Source organism: Vanellus vanellus (assembly GCF_965231255.1).
Source record: "Vanellus vanellus genome assembly, chromosome: 6".
NCBI lineage: Eukaryota > Metazoa > Chordata > Aves > Charadriiformes > Charadriidae > Vanellus > Vanellus vanellus.
In genome coordinates this window covers 14,050,226-14,076,854 of record NC_138911.1, presented here as the reverse complement: position 1 = coordinate 14,076,854, position 26,629 = coordinate 14,050,226, and the positions used below count along the sequence as shown (strand labels likewise).

Sequence of the window (26,629 nt, the reverse complement as noted above, 5' to 3'; positions counted from 1 at the left end):
TTCAGTATTTCTAAAGAGTTTTAGGGAAACCTGAGATAAAAAAGTTGCTGGCAATGTTGTCACCAAATATAAATGCTGCCAATGCTTTAGTAAAAGATAAAATGTTATTTTTACCTTCTTATTCTTTCTTTATATTAGCTTTAAAAAATATTATTAAAAAGGAAACTTAACGGAAAACTGTGATGTAAAATAATATAACAGTAACTTTAGACAAGCTCTTTTGCATCCTTTTTTAAGTCAAAGCAAAAATCAAACTAAACAGTATTAAAGTGATATTTTTTTTATGTACAACCATACAGGCTAAACACAAAATGCTGAGAATACAGCACACTGAAACAAGTATAATTTCTGTAGTCTTCAAATTATCTGTTAGGAAAATATATGAACAACAAATATAAAATACACGTGAATGATCAGTAAGTGCCAGCTTCAATAGTGCAACATTTTATTAATGACAGAAATATCTGGTTTTGACACTGCTCATGTTACAAAAAAATGCAGTGATAATAATAACGGCAGCAAAGGGGGATTTGGCACTGAATACATAAAATAGCATAAGCATTTCTCAGTGGTCTTCTAAATGGATCAACAAAAAGCTTATAAGTGGAAAATAAAAAAGGAATTCCTTTTAGTTATTTAAACTGGCCAAATAGCAAAATAAAAATTTGTTTGTGTAAAATAGCGCAATACAATTTACACAAGGATATCTTGGGAATGTTAACTTTTTTCAAAGTCAACTGATGTAAATGTAGACACAAATATGCTAAGATACATTTAGCAACTTGCACATGTGTGCATTTGTTTTAATTCAATTCAACTGCACAGCATGTAAATGTTTAGTACTGAAAGGTGCACTTTTAAAACTAGCTTTGTTTGTGGCTTGCTTACATACCTGCAGCCCAATTTATGCTTGCTTTTTTTGTTGTTGTTTTCAGTTAGACTTACAATGGTAGTGTTCCTAAAAATACATTTGTGTGGAATGTTTAAGTTTCTTATTTAAAAACCTCAACAATCTAAAAATGTAATATAGCACAATGATATTTATCTTACTATTAGGCTTTACATTAAGTTTTCACATTCGGCTTTCCCTATGTATATTTCTGGATGTATACCAACCTTGAAGGCAATATAAGCTATGCCTGTGATGGGAGAAAAGATGTGGGGCACGTTAAAATACACTAGCCATTCTGAAACAGTAGTTATGTCTTTTTTTTTTTATCTTTAATTCTCCCGAAGTTTTACATACAAAGAATAAATGAAATACGATCTTATTTCCTTGAAATTTAATACCAGAAGTTGGTGCAAGATAAAAATCTATGATGTGGTTGACTTGTTTTTAAACAGGAACCTGAGTAAGGGCAGAAAGTATAGCATTATGACTAAAAGAATAAAAGTCCTTAATAATTTAAGTAGCTGAACAGGTTTTTAATATTATACCATAAAACAGCAAGGCAAAAGATGATAATGGCCTTGTACTCAATGAATTATCATGAACACCCACTGCAAACCTGAATATTTTCTGCAAAAATAAAACATCATATTATGCACAATAATAAAAAGCATCAGAAATAGATGCACCTGGATTTTTTTTTTCCTTTTTCAAACCACAAATATCAGAATTCAGCATTTTTGTCACAGTCCTTGAACAGTTGCTCTGAGATGACTACATTAAGCACCCTACTGCACTAAGTAGACACCCCACAACAGGCTTGCACTGCAACAGTAACACAGTTTTCATATAGGCACAGACTTTTTCTTATTCATGTTCAAAACCAACATGAAATAAAGAACTCAAGACAATATTAGGATTCATCCCACATTTCCTTGTGAGCAAAAGTTCTTGCCACTTTGGTAACTGAAGTCACTGAATGTTTTTAAAAATTGCAGGTACCTCAAGGAAAAGAAGAGTTCCGTATTCAGCGAGGCAGCATAATATCAGGATATTTTATACCAAATAAGGCATAAAGAAGGTTGCATCAGGTTATACGATACTTAATCTTTGAATAAAGTTTCATATTCTGTGTGGCGAAAGTGCATAGGAGTGGGATTCCAGTAGAGCAGAAAGAATCCTCTCACAGTATTAAGGCCTTTCAACTTCATGTGAACTGTGTCAGGCTAAAGTCAGCACAGTGAAAAAAATAGACTATCACCATACTGGACACTACTGAAGTTTTCTTAGCATGTCTTGTCTTCTCCTACTTGTCGCTCATCTTCTTCATCAGCTTCTTCAATAACCTGAATTTCATCTGCTTGAGGTAAAGACGAGATCTCAGTCAGCAGTTTAGCTCCTTCGGCTTTATTTTTTTCTTCCTCTTCAATCACTTTCTTCCATATTTTGTGATTTTCACTGAGATGGTGTATTAGCTGGCAAAATATTCGTCTACCTTTTTTTCTTTGAGCTTCTGTAAAATTATAAGCATATTTGATTGTCTGAGATTCAAAGTAATTATATTTTACACATACAAAAACAATGGCACATTGTAAGAGATGCAAATTTGAGCAAAAAACATGGATGGTTATTCAGAATACTTAAATAGTCACACAGCAAAGGATAACAATGAGCTTCTGTTTCAAATCGCTAATCTGGTATGAACAAAAATTTTATTAAAAGAGTAAAATTTATGAGGCAGCGTAATTGCAAAATCTACAATACTTGTACTACACAATTTCAACCATCATTGCTATGTCTGAATCTATTAAATGACAACTATATGCACCAACTGAAATACAGAAACTTACTTAAAATGAGATCATCTTCCATTTCTTCATCATCACTCTCTAACTGTGCTCCATCATCCTCTTCGATACTTTCTGCATCGTCCCCCTCTTCATCAACCCATTGCCCAGGAAGCAACCCAGCTGCATTATAGGAATTACAAAGGGGGCCAACTATGTGAGTGATGAAAGATTCTTGCAGTTTTGCAAGCTGTGGAGAAGAACGATCCATGAAGGGGCTTATAGGTAATCCAAGACTTGCTTCTTCATCACCCTGAAAAAGAAATAAAAAAAAGTATCAAAACTTCTCGCAAAATTAACTTTAAATTTCTATTCTAAAGATTACTTTTAGGGAACCAAGTAAACATCACATAGATTTTATCTTTTTACTAGAGGCAATAATAGTATAGACTAAGTGAATTAAAATGTAATTAGGCCCATTTAAAATAAAGACACATTATGACTCAGACTTGCATAGCCCATAATCCTCCCTTCAGCTTTGCTGCAAGATACTCTTGCATGTGGATGGAGACCTAGTTCTACTGGGGTTCCTATTCCTCTGCCTTTACAGGATGGCTTCACAGTAGGCAGAGATTTGACTTCAATTGCTAAGCTGATGAACAGAGAAAATAGGAAAGTAATCAGCTAGAGTAAGGCATTCTGGGTAACGGCTTCCCCCAAAAGTCATAGAATGAAAAGAACTATAACATCCAGAATAAAGTGGTTTGATTTTTTTCCCCATTTTATAAAAAGGAGAAGGAAAAATTGAAGAATTGCTCATACACAACTGGGCTATAATCATTTATCTCAGCACATCCATGGACCTGATTGTTTTACAAAAAAGTTTTTCCTAAAGGAGCATCTTAGAATACTAAGGTCTTACAGTAAGTATAAGAACTTCAGATTATTATTGCTATTGCTTAAATCCCTCAAGTGATTTGTTGTTTACTTTTCCTAGTTTGAAAAATATTTTTCAATCCCTGGTTGTTGCCTCATAAATAGTTAACTTCTCAGAAAGCTGACTGCAGAAAAATAACAGAGTAGAAATGTAGAATATATTTGGGGGGACTTACAGAAGTTATAAATGTAAAAATAGGCAAAAAAAAAAAAATCAGACTTTTTTTCCAGTTAATCCTGATAGGATTATTTATCAAAGTTCCACTGCAAAAATAGTATTTACATTTTAATTCTGTTAGTTACTAATGTGTATTTTTAATATTTAAATATGAAAGTTTTGAAATATCTTTTGCCTTTGCACTAAGAGTTAGCTGAATATACATGTCCAGTCTTTTGGATTCTATCCATACTCTTTGGCCCAGAAACATTCAGGTGAATTTATATTCCCAAAGCAGAAGTTATTTTGGTTTATGAGCATCAGCCTAAGAAAAAAAGCCAAAAGAAAATAAACTAATATACGGAAAATGGACAACATTGGCAGGGAGTTTGTTTTCAAGCTTCTCACACAATTGATAGGAAGTAAAAGATTATGTTAGCATGCTACCTATAAAAAGAAACTTTCAGTATTCAGAAAGAGAAGATGGAAATACCTTACCTGAAGATGTAACGCAAGAAATAATGTTTAATTTAGTTATATGTTTGGTAATGCAAGGAATTAATCATCTGCCTGTCATTAAAAAATGAGAAAATTACACTTTCCATACCCACCTGTTCATAAAATTCATTAACAATGCCTTCTGTCCATTTCAGATGCAGCTCTCTAACTTTTGCTGGGCCATTAATATCGGCCAGTTTGATGCATATTTGACAGGCCAGCAGCCGATCATTTTCATTGCTCCATTCTATACCATGACTGTTGATATCATTGACCTGGGTTGAGCACATACATTTTTAAAAATTAAGTTAAAACTATTCATCAACGTTATTTTTTTTCAGGCCTTCAACAACAGACACTTGCATGTGATTCTGCCCCTCTACTCCACTCTTGTGAGACCCCACCTGGAGTACTGCATCCAGCTCTGGAGTCCCCAATATAAAAGGACATGGACCTGCTGGAGTGTGTCCAGAGGGGAGCCATGAGGATGATCCGAGGGCTGGAGCACCTCTCCTATGAGGAGAGGCTGAAAGAGTTGGGGCTGTTCAGCCTGGAGAAGAGAAGGCTCCGGGGAGATTTTATTGCTGCCTTCCAGTACCTAAAGGGGACCTACAGGAGAGCTGGGGAAGGACTTTTTACTAGGGCATGTGGTGATAGGATGAGGGGGAATGACTTTAAACGAGAAGAGGGCAGGTTCAGATTAAACATTAGGAAGAAGTTTTTCACTTTGAGGGTGGTAAGGCACTGGAACAGGTTGCCCAGAGAGGTTGTGGAGACCCCATCCCTGGAGGTGTTCAAGGCCAGGCTGGACGTGGCCTTGGGTGACCTGGTCTAGTGGGAGGTGTCCCTGCCTATGGCAGGGGGGTTGGAACTCGATGATCTTCAAGGTCCTTTCCAAACTAAACCATTCTATGATTCTATGATATAATATTTTTTCTTATATAATAAAAAACCCCTCATTTACTATCTTTCAGAAGATGGATATGTGAGATATGATCGGGGTCTCCTGTCGGCCCCCATGTCACATCTACTAGGCTTATTAGGCAACCTAAAAAACAAACTACAATTGGTTTGTAAAAAAGAAATACTGTATTTGCTTTTTTTTTTGTAATTTAAATTCAAATAATATAAAATTTTAAATGCAAGTTATTAATACTAAAAATTAGCGAGTTGCAACACTAACATCAGTATACCCTTGTACCCTGCACTTGATGAGGCCGCATCTTGAGTACTGCGTTCAGTTTTGGGCCCCTCACCACAAGAGGGACATTGAGGCGCTGGAGCATGTCCAAAGAAGGGCAACGAAACTGGTGAGGGGTCTGGAGCAGAAGTCTTATGAGGAGCGGCTGAGGGAACTGGGGTTGTTTAGCCTGGAGAAAAGGAGGCTCAGGGAAGACCTTATGGCTCTCTACAACTGTCTGGAAGGAGGTTGCAGAGAGGTGGGAGTCGACCTGTTCTGTCAAATAACTGGTGATAGAACAAGAGGAAATAGCTTCAAGTTGCACCAAGGGAAGTTTAGATTGGATATTAGGAAGAATTTCTTTACTGCAAGGGTCATCAGGCATTGGAACATGTTACCCAGAGCAGTGGTGGAGTCCCCATCCCTGGAGATATTTAAGGGTCATGTAGATACAGTGCTAAGGGACATGGTTTAGTGGTGGGCTTGTCAGTGTTAGGTTAATGATTGGATGAGATGATCTTATAGGTCTTTTCCAATCTAGGAGATTCTGTGATATCATAACCAGCTCAGTGCAGACACCAAAATGTAACAAACCTTGGCGTTAAATTCTGCAAGGAAATCAAAATGCTTCTTGAGATCAGTGGCAAGGATTGCTTCAATCACTAAGAAACGAAAACGCTTGAATTCTACATGATCAAGATTTGATAAGAAGTTGTATTCTGGTTGTGACAAGAAAAGATTCCAGGCAGCAGCAGCATGGTGATTTTCTAAGACTGATCTGTCATTGTAGAGAACAGCCTACCAAAAAAAAAAAAAAATTAATTACAGAGTAAATATTTAAATTTATAATTAAATATTCTGAAGATTAAAGGCTAGTCAGAAACAAGTCTTTACAAAAAAAAAAAAAGACAAAACAACTACTGGAAATTATGTTTTACCTTATAGTTTTGAGGGTTAAAGTGGAACAAAAATGACAGATGAGAAAAAACCAACACCAATTAGCAAAGTTTTGTCTTTCCTTAAAAGAGCTTAATGATGTCTTAGTGACATCTACATTCACACTGTAGCCACACATACACAAACCACTTAAAATATAGACTTTGCACTCTTGGCAGTACATGTGGAACGCGCACACTGACACAAAAAAACCCAACAACAAAATAAAACAATACAAAAAAAAAAACCCAAAACAAAGAAACAGATCTAAGTGTCTAAGTGTATGCTTTTAATTCCTCTTAATTTCAGTATTGTTAAAAAAAAAACCAAAAAAAACCAACACTCAAAAAAAAGGCCCATGAAAAGAACTCCAAAGCATTAGGAACTGTGGTTAATACAAAATGGTGTGGAGTACCACTACTCTTCAATGTGCTATGTTTAATGCTGATGAATACATTTTAACTGCAAATGAGTTAATTAAAATAGTAGTAGATTTTACTCACAACTCCCATGTTTACACAAAACATCCTAGAAAATAATTAATTGAATAGAGATTAAATAGGATGTGAAAAAAAAATCCTTGGAAAATTGCAAAAATGATTAATCTTTATGTTTTGAGAAAACAAAGAGATGATTAACAAAATGAATGTGTTTGGTTTTGAAAATTGGAGATGAATGTCTGCGTTGTTTGTTTTTATTCTTCCTTGTATACTGTTTTCAGCAGAAATACATAACTGTCTGCATCCTAAACTTTTTTTTGCATTAAGGCATTGTTGAAAACTGGCTGGAAAGTTCACTTTTAAGGTCTCCGTCTCCTGAGAAGTTTTATTGGTTTCCGATTTACTATTATATTATGGCTGTTGCTGATGTTGTTACTATTATTAAGTTCCTTGTCTCTAATTTATAAAGAGAAATCCAAAGAGCCATCACAAATATTCTTCCCCAGATAATATTCCACTCTTTATCAGGAAAAAAAAAAAAAAAGTATTACACAAGTTAAGTACAAATTAATTTCCCAGTTTCTTCAATTGGGCAAATGATCCTAAACAGGCTACAGCAGGGACAAAGAAGAGAAAAATTTTTATTATTCTGATTTCAGATACTGATAAATAATTTTCTGCTTAAAAAATTTCTTACCTGAGGTGCATTTGTAGCCACTAGAAAAGCATTTGTACGACCAGGATGATCATAATCGTGCATGGCTGCTGCTACATATAAAGCCATCAATTCCAAAGCAGGAATGTTTGATGCCAGACAACCATAACTGTCATCAGCAATAGAACAACTTTTTGAAGAAATATAGCTGACTTGAACAGGGGCAATACCACTGTCTTCATCTAAGAAAATTGAAAATACACAAATAAAATATTTTTAGAACATTATTTCATTCATATTTTTTAATGCATTTTAAATTACTCAGCCAGATACTACTGTGAACATAATCTTAATATAGTTATCCTTGTAATTGTGGAGCTAATAATTGGCAAGGAGTTATACTTTAAAAAAAAAAAAAAAAAAGTCACGCTATTGTTTATAGGTAACCAGCAGTTTTGAAGAAAAGTTGAAATGCCAGTAAGTCATAAATTTGTCATGGCCACACGGGTTATCCAAAAGGTTAGATGCAGTCTTACAAATACATCAAAAGCTTCAGCTGTTTCATGACATTACACAAGAAAGGCAGAATCCTACAGGACAGCGTGGAGCCTGTAAGAAGTGTCCCAAAACTGGAAAGCAGAATGTTCCTGTTCTAAAACCAATTCTTTACCTACTACTAGATACACATATACCTCAGGATCCTTTTTTTTCAGACAAGATTTCCCATTACAATGTTGAGGGACAACTATCATTCACACAAAGGAGATTTCAGAAGAGATTTGTACAGTCATGATCAGGAAAAAGAAATATTTTTAATTCACCACACTCAGAGCTTGCTCTTGCCATGCAATTTTAGAAAAAGAAATGTAGACTTTACACTTTTGGCAATATGTGTGGGGCATATATCCACACTGCCCGTCAGAAGAGGAGAGGAAGGAAGCAAAGATTTGCCTTGGTCCTTGAAACTGTGTGGTGCCTTAGAAGATATAAAACAGAGGGAATCACTCTCTTTGCAGCTACAGTTCACTTCTCCTGTAGAAGACTGGTTCAGAGGAATGTTTCAGCAAGCACAGAAGGCAATCTAGTTGAAAAAGGGACACTGGCCATCTAGTCTATTGTCTCTTGATTGCAGTAAAGTTGTCATTTAGATTAGAAAGCAACCATAACAATCTATGCTTTTAATTATTAAAATGCACCTGTAGGTATTTGTTCCATGGAAGGGAATGAAGTGGAGAAAAACTAGCAAAAACGTACATCTCGGAGTCCAAACTACAGACCTTGGAAAATCCACATGGCTACCAATAGTTACACATTACTGTTAAGGTTTCTGTCACTTTTTTGCTTTCCCATTACTGTCATGCTGCTGCTGCTAAAGACTTCCTGCTGTTATGCAGACCTAGAATTTCATTCCCTTCACTACTGTTTCTCTCCAACTGGGACAGATCCAAAGCAATAAGACTATAATTTCTCATTTTTAATTTTATTTTTTTGTAAAGGGAAACAGAAGGATTTTTATCATTTTTCTTTCCTCTAGTCAAGTCTCCAGTCCAAACCCTTTTAAACACTTAGAGAAAGAAAATGCAATAGGGTGAAAACAGTGCATACATTTTAGTAAAAACTGTATATTTAGAATAATTATGCTTTACGTGCACTATATATTTTAGTAAAAACTATAAATCTAAATTTAAAAGTTAATTCCATGAAGTCACAGACAACACAAAAGCAAGCTTCATTAAAACTCATGTCATACAAAATTTGAATTTGAAGTCTATTTCTCTTTCAGGGATGCTTTTATGCAGTTATTGTTAGGGTAGTCAGTTCAATGCCTGAATGTCTGCATGTGATATCTAACACAGAATTCTGAAATACTCATTTTTACACTAAAACTACTGAGAACTTCAATTAAGTGAAATACTTTGACTTTGGGTTTTTTTTCTTGGATCTATTTAATTTTGCAATAAAGATAAATATTAGTCTAATGGATTTCAAATGCTAAAAATACGCTGACTGTAGCAGTATACAGAGGTTTCATTCAGCACAGAAAATTTATTAAGTGAATCTGTATTCTTGGCTAACAAACTAACTCATCTAATAATTTTTCTAAATGTACTGCATGATATTTCTGAAAGGTGCGTACTAACATTGTGATATCTCTATTGCCTTATACTAAAACACACAAAAAATTCTGAGTGATAAGAATAACTAGATATTTTCTTCCAGAGTGTTATTTTTTTTTACTAACTGTAGTTTTATAAAAAACATTCTCACAGCAAAAGGAAAAAATAACCTATGTGAATACACACCCATATCACTTTCCATTATATGCTCATTATGCATTTGCTGAAATCCAGGAATGGGCCGCGTTGTCAGATACCATACTGCATGAAGAACATCTGTGGCATGTATACGATTGTGATCTGAAAATTATCAAAATATAATAAAAATATTATCTGAAATATAATCAAAAGGAAAAAAATTAAAAAAAAAAAAGTATGTGCCAAACACTCTAAGGGAGATTTTGATTAAATATAAAAGAAAAATTGAATTTAAATTGTTAGTAGAGGCTCTATCACCAAACGTTTTTAAGAAACAAGTTAGATAAACATCAAACATCCTCTAAGCATACTTCATCCTGCCTGAGAGTCAGAAGGGATTAAGTAGGCTTTTAAATCAACGATGGTGAGCCACTAACATTGCTTCCAATATGATACCTACAAGCACCTGGGTTGGTGCAAACATCGGTGACATTGGGGGGGCAGGGGGGGTGAGCTGGTTTGTTTTGTTTTGTTGCGTTTTGTTTTCCAATACATTTGGCTGTCCTAAACAGAAAGATGAATAATTACTGTCAAAATTCTGTATTTTCTTATTATTCTATTACGAGCATAAACCAAATTTCTATTACATCAACAAATATTCTCCCATTGACTTCAGAATGTTCGAGTCAAGTACTCATTCAAGTTCTTTAAGATTATATTCAACCTACATATAAACAAATTCAGTTTTGTAGTCCACTAATTCTTTGCTGCAATTCATTAAATCAGTTCTAAATTCTGACAAATGCATTAATTAAAAATATACTAAGTTCAGACATTGTATACCTCTGTATTAAACATTAAACTAATACACACACTAAAGGAGATGCATTAATATAAGAGAAAAATATATGTAATTGGATAGTACTTACAGGGAATATCTCGGTAGCCATTTTCTAGTGCACAGAAGTAATTCATGAATTCTTGAGTTGGAATTTTGAAAATTTCAAACAAACCAGTGTCTTGAAACAATGTATAAGTTACCTAAATACATATTAAAATGAATTTTAGTCTGAAAAATATACCTAAGAATATCCTGCTTTTTCAACTTTCAAAATATCCCTGTTTTTAAAATTTTACTTGCTGACAGTGATGGAAATAACTCAAATTCCATTAAAGATTATCTGAAAACTATTGTTGTAGAAATGTTTAATGATTTTTTAGCACAAAAATGAGGATTGTTACCATCCTGTCAAATAGAGAATCATATAAGCTTTTATTTCTTTAGTGATAAAATCTATTCAGAACTGATTATTTTTAATAATATTCTCCAAAATTTTCAGAATGTTAAAGAACTCATGCTTTATTGCATTAGTGACCTAAAAAGAAGAAATCTTTGTTCTTACTTATTATTCTTACTCATTATTGCTTGAGCAACCTGGTCTAGTGGCAGCTGTCCCTGCCCATGGCAGGGAGAGGTTGGAACTAGATGATCTTTAAGGTCCCTTCCAACTCAAACCATCCTATGATTCAAAAATTCAAATTATTTAACTACAGTAGCAGAGCCATTAATATAAAAAACCAAACCCCAACATTGTATTTATTTTAGAGACTTTGGCAAAGAAATCCTGTATCTGTTATTCTTTATGACTTATCTTGGGTATTTTTAACAAAGCCAGCTGGTCAGTGAAAAAATATTTCAAAAGTGTACTCAGAACACCCACACATGTATATACTGTGCAAATATATTATGGTTTACAAGTAGAACTTAGTGACTACAAGGACCTAATCCCTCCCAAGACTGCAAATATTAAGAAAGCTTTTCAAAACCAGTCACTGCTACTCATTTTTATCGCTTCTTTCCCAGACAATTGAGAGAAAAATTAAGTTCCAAACATATCCAATCTGAGAACCTTACAGCTGGTGATGGTAAAATATAGTTTTTATCTGGCTCCTAAGCAAGATATGTATCAGATGCTTACAGCACAACAGACAAAAGGACTGGGGTGGGAGGAGGAGAAGGACAAGTAGTACACATAGATACAATATCAAGAAGAACCGATACAGAAATTCTGTTAGAGCTAAGTAGGAACCTGCACACTTAAGTACTTACAGGTTTGAACTATTCCCTAGATTGCACACAAATGAAATGCAAGCTAACATGGATCACAAAATACTAGTATACTACAGTAAGAGCACCACTCAAAAGTGGATTGTGGCATTCTAGTCTGTACATTAACAGTTGTGACTAACTGAGGTGACAAAAGACCCAAAAACATTTGGTTAAACGAGACTTACTGCAGATTTAAAACAATACCCAGAATATTGTGTATTATGAAAGAAAAGACAGTGTTTAATGACAAAAATTAAATTATCCCCATTGTTTTTTCCTATTTTCAGTATAGATGCAGGCTTATGGTTCCAACTGCACCTGAGTACTTCTGATCTGTTTCCTTCCCTCCAGCTGATGGTTCCCAACACTACCCTTGAACAAGACTAACATGCTTTCTACTCCACGATAGAAAACTAAGATATTGACAATAAAACTACTATGTGATCAGATCAGAAGCAAATCCAGCTCATACTATGGCTGCATGATTGCTACATCCAGTATAAAGAAAGAGACAGAAGCTTCCAGATGACATTGATGCATAGGAGAGGCTGGGAAAGAGCAAACAGGATCATACTTTGGCACCTGCCAGAACAGACTGGCTTCAGCACAACATGAAACTGCATGAAAGAGCTTAGTAATAAGTCAGAAAGAGATAAAAGGGATACTACATGCAGAAAGCAGCATGGAAAAAAAATCCCATTGTTTGTAGGATCAAGAGGCAAAAGACTGCCTAAAAGATCACTTCTCTTCCCCCACAGGTGTAGCTCTGGCAGAAATATTTTACTGAAATAAAGAAAAAAGATATGGTTGACAAACAAGGTAGTAATTCTGAAAGCAGGAGACAATTTTTCATAGGAAATGGCATATTACTGCAAAACCTAGTAAGTGTGAATCCAAACCTATTTTTACATTGAGAATAAAATTCAGAAAATTTAGAGCAAGTTGTCTATAGATAAATCACTTTTTCTGGTTTACAACGAGATGGAGTACATGAGAAATTTATTTCTACTTTTCAAGTTAGCATTCATAGATATATGTTGACTGCAAAACTTCTTCATGGTTTAAATAAAATACATAAGCACGACAGCTTTACACACCCTCCCTCATATAATAAAAGACAACAAACCTGGCTAAGGATTCTTCCAGACTGGTCTCCCATTTCTTGTACAAGGTCAAATATTTGGAAATTCCAATTGTTCATCTTCTCTATTAGTGAATCGTGGTCTAATAACATTGTTTCTAATGTAGGACTCTGCTCCACCTATGCAAGAATAAGATACTTTATCATCTCTAAAATAACAACAAAAACTAATTTGTCAGTTGTATTGGCAAAAAAAGCCATGAAAATGATAAATCATTATTGAACTTATTGAACGGCGCTGTAACTATGGCTGAGAAAATCACAAATCAATAGTACAAATAGGACAGTTAAGGGCTTAACATTTCATCTTTTGGGGCAGCAGATTCCAGGGCTTTCTGAGATGATGCTAAATTTTCATTCTGATTTTTTTTTTAAACAAGATGAGTTAATAAAACAAAGCAAAAGCATGCATAGGCTAACAAAACATTTACTGAGCTTTAACAGTCCATTAATTGAATGAGCTTTAAAAAAATCTATGTATAAACCCAAAATGTTAGTAAAGCTTAAACCATTAGTCTCCCTGCACTTCCAATATACCACTGTACAAACGTTCATTTGTAAGTCTCACTGAAACTGCCATATCTTTCATAAACTTTCAAGAAAAAATACTAGTCAATCAGTGTTTGAGCATACTATGAACACTAAATCTGCAGAAATTAGTTTGATCAACAAACAATACAATCACTACCTTTCTTGTCATTTGCTAGTGAAATTTATGCAAGCTGGAAATACACAATTAAATGAAAATTTGAATTCCAATGATGTACCATTTCCCTTCATAAATTACAATACTTAGCAATGCAAAGGCGTCTTTACAGCGTGTTAGAAATGATAAAGAAATACTGTATTGATAAAAGTTATTGCGAGGTTTTTTTGCAATTACATGCTTACAAGCAGATTATTTTGTGTTTGATCGATCATTTCCTTCATTTCATCTTTTTTCTTCTCTGTATGGTGGAAAGACTCTTTTGAAACACTAGCACTTCCAATTTCACCTTAAAGAAAATACATACATAAATGTTGTGTCAATAATTTATTTGTAAATTACTACTGTCTACTAATTCTTGAACTGATCATACAGATTATTCACAGAAATATAAGTAATAGCTTGTTTCGAAACCATTTTTATTTAAGAATTTAGCAACAAAAATGTTACAAAGGACAAAATTTATTAGACGAAACCTATTTGAAGATTGAGAAAAGATGGAAGCATAACTTTTTACTTGCAAAAATTGATAAAGTGATTAGTTTAGCTGAGATGGCAGAGAACTTGTTTGATATATGGAGTACAGAACTACAAAGCTGTGAGTGGAAGTGTATTATAAACCCCTTACTCTAAAGCAGGCAATATTTTAGATTATCTTGATTATCCTAAGTCACAAACTAACACAAAATACACGCATATGAGTAACTTAAAGTATAGGGGAAAATGTAGAAATATAAAAATTTTCATTTACTTGGCTTTAAAAAAAAAAGCTGATATCAAATAGTTGTGTATTTTGAAATCCCACCTGATTTTCTGTCTTTATATTCTGCAAATTCTGGTTCTGGTGTTGGAACAGGCTTGAGTATCTGACGTCCACAGCTTATAGAACACATGAAAAATATTTACAACATTCAGTAATTTTTGTAAGTCCTACTGCTGTGTTGTACTGAAAAATATCTGCAAATTACTTTCCTTAAAAAGGCATACTTTTGAATGTTCCTCCATCAAATGACCTTAGTATTTTTCTCCTAAATTTGGCACATACAGGTTTAGCCTGTACTTAGAAAATAATCACACATCACCTCCCCTGGACTCACCTCCATGAATTAATAAGTAGAGCTAATTATTTATAAAGAATTCAGAAATACAGAATTCAACTCCCAGGCAGGAATTCCTCCTTTTCTAAAAATCTGTAAAATATTGTTACTCTACAATAACTGCTGCTTTCAAGGATGAGCCATTTCAAATCAGTGGCATACATACAGCATTCTTTAGTCTCTCCTGGGTAGTATAGTTACAGATTATTATGAGATCATATGCCTTTTTGTCAATACCAGTAGATGTATCGGTCTTGTTATATTTTTTTCATTTTAATTGTCTTCTTTTCAACGCATATGAAGTTACTAAAAATGTCACAGAGTTTACAGTACCTGCTACACATATAACCTAGAGGTGTTTTAACTTGCTGCTGAAAATCTGGAGAGCTAAATGTGTATCCTGGAGGCTTATGTATATTAATACTCGGTTTTGTAAGAAAATCAGCAGTATCAGGAAATTCTACAGGTGACCAGCTGCTGAAAGCCCCACTGGAGACAGATCCATGACTAGGCGAACCCACAGGACTCAGGCCAGGAGAAGCACCTTCCAAAACAAACATTACATGTAGTTCAGATTACAATAAAAACATTACTCTTTGGAAAGACTGAAATTAAACAGCAAGAATCGATATTTATCAATTGCAAAGAATTTTCAAAACATGGTAGATAGTTCACAGTTTTAAAGACATATAAAGTACCTAGATCTATTCCAAGTTTTGAGATCTACAACTATGCAGCAGTCTAGGCTACACATCTGAATAGGCAAACTATGTAATGTCTTATAACATCTGGCTTTCAAAGTTTTGATTTTGGTTTTAGGTTTGGCAAAATTTAATCAGTAGCTAAAAATTCCCATATTCATTTCTGATTCAGGATTGCTTTTTTAATTTTTCCAGGAAAAAAAATAATCACCAAAACCAATTCACTATTGATAACTGACATAGACAAAAATCTTTTACCTCATTGTTTTGCAATAAAGAGAAAATATTCCTCAGACATTTTTAAAAACAAAGTAAAGAAACAAAATGTTATAATCATATTTTTGAAGCAAGGGATTAAAGTGGGCAGATACTGGCCTTTTTTGACAGTGATGTACATTTTGATGACAGTGATGTACAGAGGAGGGCCACAAGGATGATCCGAGGGCTGGAGCACCTCTCCTATGAGGAGAGGCTGAAAGAGTTGGGGTTGTTCAGCCTGGAGAAGAGAAGGCTCCGGGGAGATCTTATTGCAGCCTTCCAGTACCTAAAGGGGGGGCTACAGGAGAGCTGGGGAAGGACTTTTTACTAGGGCATGTGGCGATAGGATGAGGGGGAATGGCATTAAACTGGAAGAGGTCAGGTTTAGATTGAACATTGGGAAGAAGTTTTTCACTTTGAGGGTGGTAAGGCACTGAACAGGTTGCCCAGAGAGGTTGTGGAGGCCCCATCCCTGGAGGTGTTCAAGGCCAGGCTGGACGTGGCCTTGGGTGACCTGGTCTAGTGGGAGGTGTCCCTGCCTATGGCAGGGGGGTTGGAATTCAATGATCTTCAAAGTCCTTTTCAACCTAAACCATTCTATAATTCTATGATTTTTTTCTTATTGGTATGATTATCTATCTAGATCTGTCTAATAAGCCATTGGGGGGGGGGAATCTAAAGTTTGCTTACAGGTAATTAGAGATAAAAACTAACCAACTAAACAAACGAACAACTCCATCTTCCTTAGATCCACGAAATTCCCAACTCCTGTTCAAATAGTAAGCTAGGGTTTACTTCAGGCTCCTGCCTGCGAAATCTAGGAAAGCAAGCTGGTAAATCTGGACTTCGGCTACTCTGTGCCTAACATGAATTTACAACAAAATTTTGCATTAAGCCAAAACATCACTTCTTTCACTTGTGAAAATATACAAAAGACAGATTGTCTACAAGTGCCCAGGGTAAGTTATAGCCATTGTAAACATACTTTGATCAAAAAGAATAAAGTGCCTGTGAACTAAATATTGAGGTATTCTGTGGACTTTCCAACACTGAATCACTTATTCTGCTGCAAACTATGAAGCAAAAACTCTACCATAAGTCTTATGACTGTACAGTTCCTGATAACAAATTACTAAGAGAGTATTTCCCTTAAATAAGGAATGCTTAGATGATACACTTCCAACAGTGTCCTAGGATACATTGACCTGACTCACACACCCTAAGAGTAGTATGTAATTACATTTTGTTACAGTAAAGACAGGATTTTTCGAAGTCTACATTGCTAGGTGCAGCAACACAAGTTTTAGAAAGCAAACATCACTTCACTGCTGCAAAGAAAGATCAGGAAAGTTGAGAAGCAACTTGTAAACTTGCTTCCAGAACTAAAACAGATTAATGCTCTAATGTTGGTTACTTAAGTTCATCCTTTTTACATGTACAAATTCAGCAGGTTTTAATGCATATCATTGCGCTCTGTATTTTCCACAAGATTCAAAGTAGAAAAGTGCAGAAGGCAGCCCAGCTTTTTATGAAGACAGAACCATTGAGAATGTGCAGCAATGTGTTTACATGTGGATCTGACCTGAGTTTGCACATCTCTGCGTGTTTAGAAGACTGTAAGTGAAAGAACCAAACCATCAGTAAGTAATACAGAGAAAACCAGAGAGGTTTGGGATTTAAAAAAAAAAAAAAAAAAAAATCAAAAAGTGCATTCATCTCTCTCAATCTAACCTGCATATTTAAGCTTTTATAAAACAACACTATTAGATAGGTTGTTATTTTTAAATCATGCTAAAATGGATAGGAATAAACGTCAAAAGAAGCAGCTTTCAAGTTTTCACTTAATATGGGCAAACAGACAAATTATAATCTCTGAGCTACTGCTACACACATTACTTCAGCACTGCTGCTACAGTATCTACTATCTTATTATGCTGACATTGTTAGAATAAAATCTACTCCAACTCCTCCCAAAATTTGTTTAATATTCATCTCAGAGGGCTATCAGGTATTTAGGAGTCAAGAGGTAACAACCATACTGAACATCACATTTGCAGCTACATAGCATTAGGTGAATAGTTCAGATTTCTACAATGTTGATGTGAACTGTAATTTTGAGTATTCTTAGAAGCAGATTAAAAATAAAATATTTTTTGAACATATGTAACATGCTGATGTTATTTTATTACTACATTTATATGAAAAAAAACAATTCTAATACACGATGTACTAACTACTACCTTGACGTCCTGCCACTAAGCTAATACAAATGGCATGATCTTACCTGCTCGTCTGGGACCTATATGATGAGTTAATGTTATAGATGATGATCTTTGTTTTGGTATCGTCAGCAAGTTTGCACCAAAAGACCCATTTGAATGAGATCCTTGGCTGAAAATAAAACAGTAAGAATTTTTTTTTCTTTCCTACCTTGTCTTCCATTTTTATTAAACAAAATGTTTACAGAATGGCCAGACTGCTCTGTTACAGGTCCACTACCTTTCAAGAAAAAGACTACTAGAAAGAAGTCGAATTCAAGATCAGCTAGACAATATATGGCAATTATATGGAATTAAAAACTGCTGGGTACTGGGTGAAAGTAACAGAAAACTTTATGCAGTCCTAAAATGACAGAATAAATATATTCAGACCACGTGCCATAGGTTTTACTTTCTAACATGGTATTTACTTCTCTCAAACAAAGCAGGCTATTTTCTAACAGATCTGAGAACGTTTAAAAGATTGGTTACTTTGGAAATACTGTGACAATCTTATGCAGCCATGGCATGTTTTTCAAATCAATTTTGCATATTTAATTAATCATTTTATTTATTATCATCTTAAAACTAAAGCTGTTCTTAACAGTCATATTGTATCAGTAGCTAAATCGTTAAACTTGGTTGTTGAATTATGCCATCTGCTGTTCTAGTCACGAAATTGCACTCCAAAATTCCAATTATATATTTCATTTAGTAAACAAAAATGCGATATGCAATTAAATATAACTGTATAGATGTACTCTAAAGTGAAAATAGTTTACAGAAAACTAATTATTTAATTTCAGTATGGGAAAACAGTATTATCCAAAACAGATTTAATCTTGTTTAATCAGATTTCAAACTAAAGTCAAATACAGAAATAATACTTGATCTCCCATAATTTGTTTAAATATATAAATATAAAAAATGAGTTAAAGAAAAAACACAGATTTATTCTTCTGAAGTCTGATGCTAACATGTTAGTCAACTTTAAAACACATTTGGGTTGACGACTGGGACAGATTAAAGTTTTCATTACTTCTACACGGTTTAGCTATCATAGCTTACATGTATTCTTTTAAAGCACATACAAATGCTGCAGCAGTATTTAGTGTAGGAAGACAATATATTAAGCAAGGTCAGTTTATCTTGAACTAGTGTTTGAATAAGAAACCAAATCAAGAATTTGCATGCAAATAAAACAGCAGCTCTCAAGAGCTGCTTTTGAACCACTGTCTGGATGGATAGAAAAAAAAATCTGGAACATGAAATCAAATTTTGTAGCAATATTAATTTATTTTACCACTATGTAATATCTTACCTTTCTCAACTCGGCTAGCATGTAGAAAGCAGTCATTGTATAATATTTTGATTTTTTATAAGCTTTCCTCCCAGTTTTACTCTCCCTTTTTACTATTAACCTAGCCTGCTTCTCCTTGCTTCTCTTCTAACATTCATTGGGTCCTTCATTGGGCTGAATCAGCTCCCCGAGACAGGAAAAACTGTCGTCTTATTGTTGCTATTTTTCTGACAATTTAAGGGGCTGGCTCAAGGGCCAAAGCCAATGGCACAAAGTGCTCTAGGAATGCAGGACTGCCTCTTTTGGCAACAGGAAAGTTCAGCTATCTCATCTAACCTTATCTGCAGAAGTTAAAGGGAAACCATTAAGAACAATCACTGGAAGATGCAAGGAGACAGGGACAGTATAAGTGTTGGCAAGAACTCCAAAAGGCAGAACACAAACCACAAAAAAGCAAACATATTCTAGGGCTGCATGGGAGTAGATAGGAGCAAGGCAGGGGAACATGACTAACCAGAAGTTGTAGAGGTAATTTAAAAGTGATGGAGTATGAGCAAGGGTGTTTTCTATATTACTACTTTTAATCAGGTGAGCTTGAGTAGGCTCTTTGCTTGGTAGGACCTGTAAGGAAATCCTCTGTAAACGTACACTGTGTCTGTACCAGAAGTGCCGGGCCTCAAACTGAAGTCCCATGGTTTGTAAGTTTAAAGCAATTTCTCTGGTCTCTGGATATTTCCAGTGGATATAACTGGGGAGATTCTTTCAAACACTGATAAGCAAATCAGCATGAAAACACAGTCTTTAAACTACTACTACTGGTACTACTAGCATCTTCAATTATATTTTATACACAAACCACAATTAACCTGAAAAGCATATTTTATTCAAGAGGAAAAAGCCACTGACAAAGGCCAAATTATTTAAATGGTTCACTTTAAAATTAAATATAATATTGCTAAACAAATTCTTGGACGTGTATATAAACTTTCATTCACTACTAGTAATTATCAGTTAACAGCATAACTATTTTTTTCTTTAAAAAATTGCATCTATTATACTTTTCTTATAAGTCTTACAAGATACCAAGTATAAAAAAAATAGCAAAACCTCATACATTTTTATGGATTTAAGCTGTAACACAATTTCAACTATCTGTTGTACTTTTCTTTCAAGATATTGAGCAGTCATACATATTTACACATTTAAATAAAACTAAATTTAAATGAAACTAAATGTGTAAAGTTTCACTCATATACATTAAAGAAAAAGAAAATATCTACATTTATTTTAATTCTAATTCAAAATGTAACCTTAATTCTGGAAGTAAAAGTTCTATTTGCACCATATTGACTAAAAAGTAGAGAAGAGATGACTTTCTTAATCCACCTTACTGCTTGCTTGATGACCATAGGAATAATAAATGTTGCAATATACACAACAGTGACTACCAAGGCAAGAAAGTTGTATCGTCTTTTTAATTAGAAAACAAATTTTGGGGTATGTGGAAGTCAGAAAATGATACATATTTTAAGTAAAAAGGAGGAGGAAGTCAGTAAAGGTTTAGAGGTTAAACTAGTTTGTTTTGCAATCGTGTATGTTGGGCTTTTTTTTCATTTCCTACTAAAACTGATATGCAGGCCTACTTATTATAACATAGCATACCATTCAACCTCAAAATGACCTGATTTCTACTTGAGATCAGAGTTACAAAGCATAGTATATGATTAACTTGAAACATTTTCCAGTTTATGCTGGCAGAATTTGGACACTTAATTCACAAGATTTTACATTAAATACTTCTGCTTCCAAGCTCCAGCATTACAGGCATGAACATTTTAGAAAACCACATTGAAGGGCAATTATAAATGTAGCCTAAGTGCTTACCTGGATGTGCTATATTCTTGATGAGATCTCTTGCTGTTACTCCGTTCCCATCGAGATGCTGTTGATTCTATAGGTGGAATGCCAGAAACTCCTGAAGTTCGTCTCAGCTGTGATGTTGGCAGGCTATTCCTGCTATTTAATCCCTGTTGAGTAATTTAACCATGGTTAAAATCTATATAATTTAAAACAGACATTAAAATCGCATTAATTTTTTGTCAAGATTATTTATTGTTAATTTTTTATAGTAAAACAGTAAGTATGGTATCTTACATTCACTCTTATTGCTCAAGAAAATAAAAAAGACGCAATCAAACTATTATGCTTACTTGAAATATTTTTTTTTCATATGTCTTTTTTTCTTTCCCCAAATTAAAATATGTAAAGATACTTGTGCACCGAAATCCATGTGGTCCAACAATTACTCTTCAGAGCTTTTAAAAATGGAGATCTTCTAGAGCTAGCTACTGTAGGATTACAGATTCTTTTTCTACACATCCCAATCATACGACTACAGTCAGCTCTCCAGCTCTCAGGATAGCCTGAGATTTTGACAGCTCAGATGCTAAATATTGACAGTGTGAGTATTGTGGAACTTGTGGAAAGGATGACACACAATGCACATGGTCAGTTTTGGTCCATCAAGCTCCTTTTCTGCTTCCATACCAGCCCTGCAGCACCTGGAAAGCTTCCCAGGCACTTCTCCACTCCCACCCTGGGAGCTGTTAGTCTGGGCACAACACTGGGAATCTCCGTTGTATTTGAATGCAAAGCTCTCTGCAAAGCAGCGCAAAGGCACTCAAATAGTCCTGTATAGAAATAACTCAGGACTTACTAGCTCTGCCTTACTGAAATCCCCCCAGAAATCCATGTTTATATAGCAACTAGTAGAACCTAACTAATAGAAAGGATAGATCACTGAACTGAAACTTCAAAGCCAGCTCTAATGTATCTGCATCCATTCCACAAATAACCTATACATTGTATTTTAAACAAATGAATAAAAAAAATAATCTCTATCTCTCTCTCACTGCATTCAGTCCACAATCCACTTACTAACTTATCCCTAGATTTGTCCATTCAATGGGGGTGGGGGGAGAGATTCTTCTGCATAATACAGATGTGTGTAATCAGACCTTGCAAAGTAAAAAGGAAAAAAATGTTTAAAACAAAAAAATCCAAAGCAATATTTGCAGTATTGAGTAAGGTCTACAGGGTCATGTGTGAGGACTGGTGACCCTTGGATACTACCACTTCAAAAATCTGGCAGAAATAACGACTTTGCAATTTTAAGCTTCGTCAGGTGGTCAAAGATCATACTTAACTCACAGAGCTACTACCTATCTCCTACCCTGAAAAATCAGACTGCTTTGAGTCCTTGATATGGGATGTACCTTGAATCTGTTCGCTTTGCTGCAAAGCTGTAGTCACAGCCAGAAAGGTGGAATTGGACAGGCAGAATAAGACCACCACATCTCCCACAGAAACATGCAGCAGTCCTTAACCAGCTCTACCCGAAATAGAACTGGAGGAGTGTATTCTGTGTGCTGTCATACAATGGTAGTGCTCTCAGGCTAGAGTGCACTCCTCTGTTAGTGGACCGCATTCTAACCTGCATGCTCTCTACAACGTGGGGAGCACAGCTGAAAATCCCTGACTTCAGAGAAGAAAGGTCCACTCCCTGAAAGAAGTGCACATTACCACAATATGGAAAGATGGCCCCAGCATCTGCACTTACTATTTCTTCTTCCTGGCTACTCTAAGAATACGAGGGGATACAACAAATCTCCAGAACTTTCCTCTACTAGATAAAGAAGCAGAGAATAAACAACACAAGGGTAGCAAAGGACTAAGGAACTCCAAATCACTATGCTTGCAAAGTCACTGATAATCACTATACAAAGGGGAAAAGTTGCTCTGGAAACAAAATTTAGACTGTGCCAGAAATCAAAGTTGTTATGAGCAGATCCTCCTGGAAACTATGCTAAGGCACATGGAAAATAAGGAGGTGATTGGTGACAGCCAATATGGCTTCTCTAAGGGTCACTCATGCCTGACAACTTTGGTGGCTTTCTACGATAGCATTACAGCACTGGTGGATAAGGGAAGAGCAACTGACTTCATCTACCTGGACTTGTGCAAAGCATTTGACACTGTCCCGCAGGACATCCTTGTCTTGGAGAGACAAGGTCCTGCACGTGGGTCGCAGTAAGCCCAAGCACAAATACAGGCTGGGTGGAGAATGGATGAAAAGCAGCCCTGAGGAGAAGGACTTGGGGCTGCTGGTGGATGAGAAGCTCACCATGAGCCGGCAATGCGCAATTGCAGCCCAGAAAGCCAACTGCATCCTGGGCTGCATCAAAAGACACGTGGCCAGCAGGTCAAGGGAGATGATTCTGACCCTCTACTCCACTCTCATGAGACCCCACCTGGGGTACTGTGTCCAGCTCTGGAGCCCTCAACAGAAGGACACGGACCTGTTGGAGTGAGCCCAGATGAGGGCCATGAAGATGATCAGAAGGCTGGAGCATGTCTCCTATGAAGACAGGCTGAGAGAGTTGGGGTTGTTCAGCCTGGGGAAGAGAAGACTCTGGGGAGACCTCATAGCAGCCTTCCAGTACTTAAAAGGGGCCTACAGGAAAGATGGGGAGGGACTCTTTATAGGTCTTTATAGGTGTAGTAATAGGACAAGGGTAATGGTTTTGAACTGAAAGAGGGTAGATTTAGATTAGATATTAGGAAGAAATTCTTTACTGTGAGGGTGGTGAGACAGTGGAACAGGTCGCCCAGAGCAGTTGTGCATGCCCCATCCCTGGAGGTGTTCAAGGCCAGGTTGGATGGGGCTTTGAGCAACCTGGTCTAGTGGAAGGCGTCCCTGCCGATGGCAGGGGAGTTGTAACTAGATGATCTTCAAGGTGCCTTTCAACTCTAAGCATTCTATGATTCTATGAAAAGACTTTTATTTTCCAGCAATAACAAGGCCAGGAGACAAGGGATGTGGATACTCAAGTGCTTGCCTAGACAACTTTTACTTGCCTAAAGTGTGAAAATTATTAAAATCATGACTGTTGATAACACCAGAAATCCACCAAGCTGGCAAGCAGTCTACTGTTATGCTCTAGAAAATCTGGGGACAGTTCAGTCATGATCGAAGTGAAAAGTCTTTCTATTGCAAAGCAGCCCTGAGATGTTTTTTGTCTAAGGTTTCCTTTTTCTACTTTAGGAATTTAAAGAGACCGATCAGTGAATAGCACCAACTGAGCCATTTATAATTTCCAAGTAGTTGACTACTTTTTTTTTTTTAAAAAAAAAACTACCAAAGAGTACCAGCAGATCCCCATCAGTTATAACTGGATGCACTGTGGAAGACAGTCAGGGAGGAGAAATAAAGATGTACATAATCCTCGGCAAAGGAACAACTTGTTTGAAATATGGAGGAGACCTTTTATATTCCAAGTCAGGGAAAGAGGGAATGGGAACCTTTCAATATAGTCTGAAAGGTCCCATTTTGAAGAAATATTTTCTTATTATTTTCTTTGGTGTGTCATAATCTAGACTTTGTGCCAACTTACCTGACTTTTGAAAGAAAGAGAAATCTTTTTCTTTTTTGCAGTAACATACATAGGGGTAGAACTTTTGGCTTACCCCTAAACATCTACCAAAGTCAAACGTTAATTGAATAATAGTGACAAGCACTGTTTAATCCACCAAGTAAATTAATATACAGAAAAAACCCAAACTTAAAGGAAGAATTACTTTTAGGAAAGAGGAAAAGAGAATAGCTGTGAAAAAACATAATCTTTCAATCTCACATAATCTTTATAACCAGTCTTGAGTAATGAATACTTTTCATTTCAAACAATTCTGACTAGCTATATAGAAATTTTAAAAATTGTAAGTTACATTTTCACATTCAAATAAATTATATTTTTCACATTGGTATACCAAGCTTTAGCAGTTTTCAAAAAAATCCACAAAGAAAAACATATGGTGAATGATTATGATCCCTACCCAACTGATTTCTGCAGATATCCATGTGACATTCCAAGGAATTTCATACTGCAATGATCCTGCAGGATCTTCCACAGAGTATTCTGTAGACACTAAGCTTTTGTCTTGACAATGGTTCCCAACAGACATTTCCTGGCTGAATCTGGCTCAAGGCAGTTTATCTGGCTCCAAAGTACCAAACCAACAAGTTGACCAATTTGGCCGTAAGCTGTCAATACCGGGCTACCTTAGAATTATTAGCTCTGGTGCACTGTAGATGAGTTTCTATATTTGAATGTTTTTCCACCATGTTCCTTAACATGTCATATAGTAACTACATACTTGCTTTCACTTATTTACCCTAGATAATGGAGACGCGACAGTAGATTTACACACTGGTCCCATAATGTGATGTGCTGCACAGAAAGAAGACACATTTTTCCTTCTACATAGTTGATTTGTTTCTGTCTGATGGCTAGTTTGATGTTCACAAGAGTAAATTTATTTGGGGAAAACTATCAATGAAAAAGCCACACTGACAGTAATTGCCATATCAAGAATGTGGGAGAATCAAGAACAGCCCTGGTTGTGCTGTATCATCAGAATATGTCGTCTACATTCTATATTTGCTTTTAGTTTTTCTAATCCTGTGTTTATTTCGAGGAATCATGTTCAGAGTGCAGACCAGTGCTTTTACCTGTCTACGCATCAACCACTTGAATTTGCATTTTGCTACCTATCTACATTTCACTCAACGTGTTTTCACAGCTGTTCTCTTTTGATCTTAAACATAGTTCAAAGGTACTCAAGTAAAGAAGCTACTATCCATACAGGAACAGTCTTTCCAGATGAATTTTACTTGATAATTTTTTTCTAAAATTGAAATACACACATAAACGAAAATTAGTCATTTGACCTTGAGCAACTTTCGATCTCCTTTTTCAGCAGGATCCTCTATTTCAGGACAGGGGAAGAAACCAGGAAATGGTGTGAATGGACTAGTCTTTGGCCTGCACGTGCCTGAGAAAGCACCAATCAAGCTATTAATGCTTCGAAGGGAAGAAATCACTTGTGGTGGAAGGGATGGGTCAGTCAGGAGGTCTGTTAGCATGCTCCGAGCCTCATTTAGTACTGAAAGATCAACTCCATTTCCACTGCCAGCATTCTAGAATAAACGGAAATGTTGCAAACTATTAACACGTAAAAACATTTCACAGCATTCTAAGTTTTAAATAAGCATCTTATCCATTGCAAATTTTAAAAAATACATTTAAAAAATCAATGCAATGTATTTTTCTTTTAAAGAAAATATATACATATGGACATATACAGACATCAATTTTTGCAGGGGTTTTCACAAAATAAAGTATTTCAGAATTCAACATTAGCTTTCAGTTTATTTTTCTCTATTTGACAGAAAGATCTGGTGCCAATTTTTTAATCTCAATTTTTCA

General features: G+C 35.5%; 1 protein-coding gene across 1 annotated transcript in view; it reads right to left on the bottom strand.

Annotated features, from left to right (window-relative positions):
- Window positions 1-280: 280 nt before the first annotated feature.
- Window positions 281-26,629, bottom strand: part of PDE3B (phosphodiesterase 3B) — a 96,085-nt gene continuing 69,736 nt past the window's right edge. Inside the window, exons 3-16 of the mRNA XM_082485938.1 lie at window positions 26,092-26,340; window positions 21,189-21,331; window positions 18,031-18,137; window positions 15,121-15,331; window positions 14,496-14,569; window positions 13,876-13,979; window positions 12,970-13,104; window positions 10,663-10,774; window positions 9,782-9,895; window positions 7,521-7,720; window positions 6,042-6,245; window positions 4,381-4,542; window positions 2,740-2,989; window positions 281-2,402 (exon numbers count right to left, since the gene is read on the bottom strand). Of these exons, the coding sequence (XP_082342064.1) occupies window positions 2,176-2,402; window positions 2,740-2,989; window positions 4,381-4,542; window positions 6,042-6,245; window positions 7,521-7,720; window positions 9,782-9,895; window positions 10,663-10,774; window positions 12,970-13,104; window positions 13,876-13,979; window positions 14,496-14,569; window positions 15,121-15,331; window positions 18,031-18,137; window positions 21,189-21,331; window positions 26,092-26,340 (2,292 nt within the window). The 3' untranslated portion in view covers window positions 281-2,175. The remainder of the gene's footprint in view (window positions 2,403-2,739; window positions 2,990-4,380; window positions 4,543-6,041; window positions 6,246-7,520; window positions 7,721-9,781; window positions 9,896-10,662; window positions 10,775-12,969; window positions 13,105-13,875; window positions 13,980-14,495; window positions 14,570-15,120; window positions 15,332-18,030; window positions 18,138-21,188; window positions 21,332-26,091; window positions 26,341-26,629) is intronic.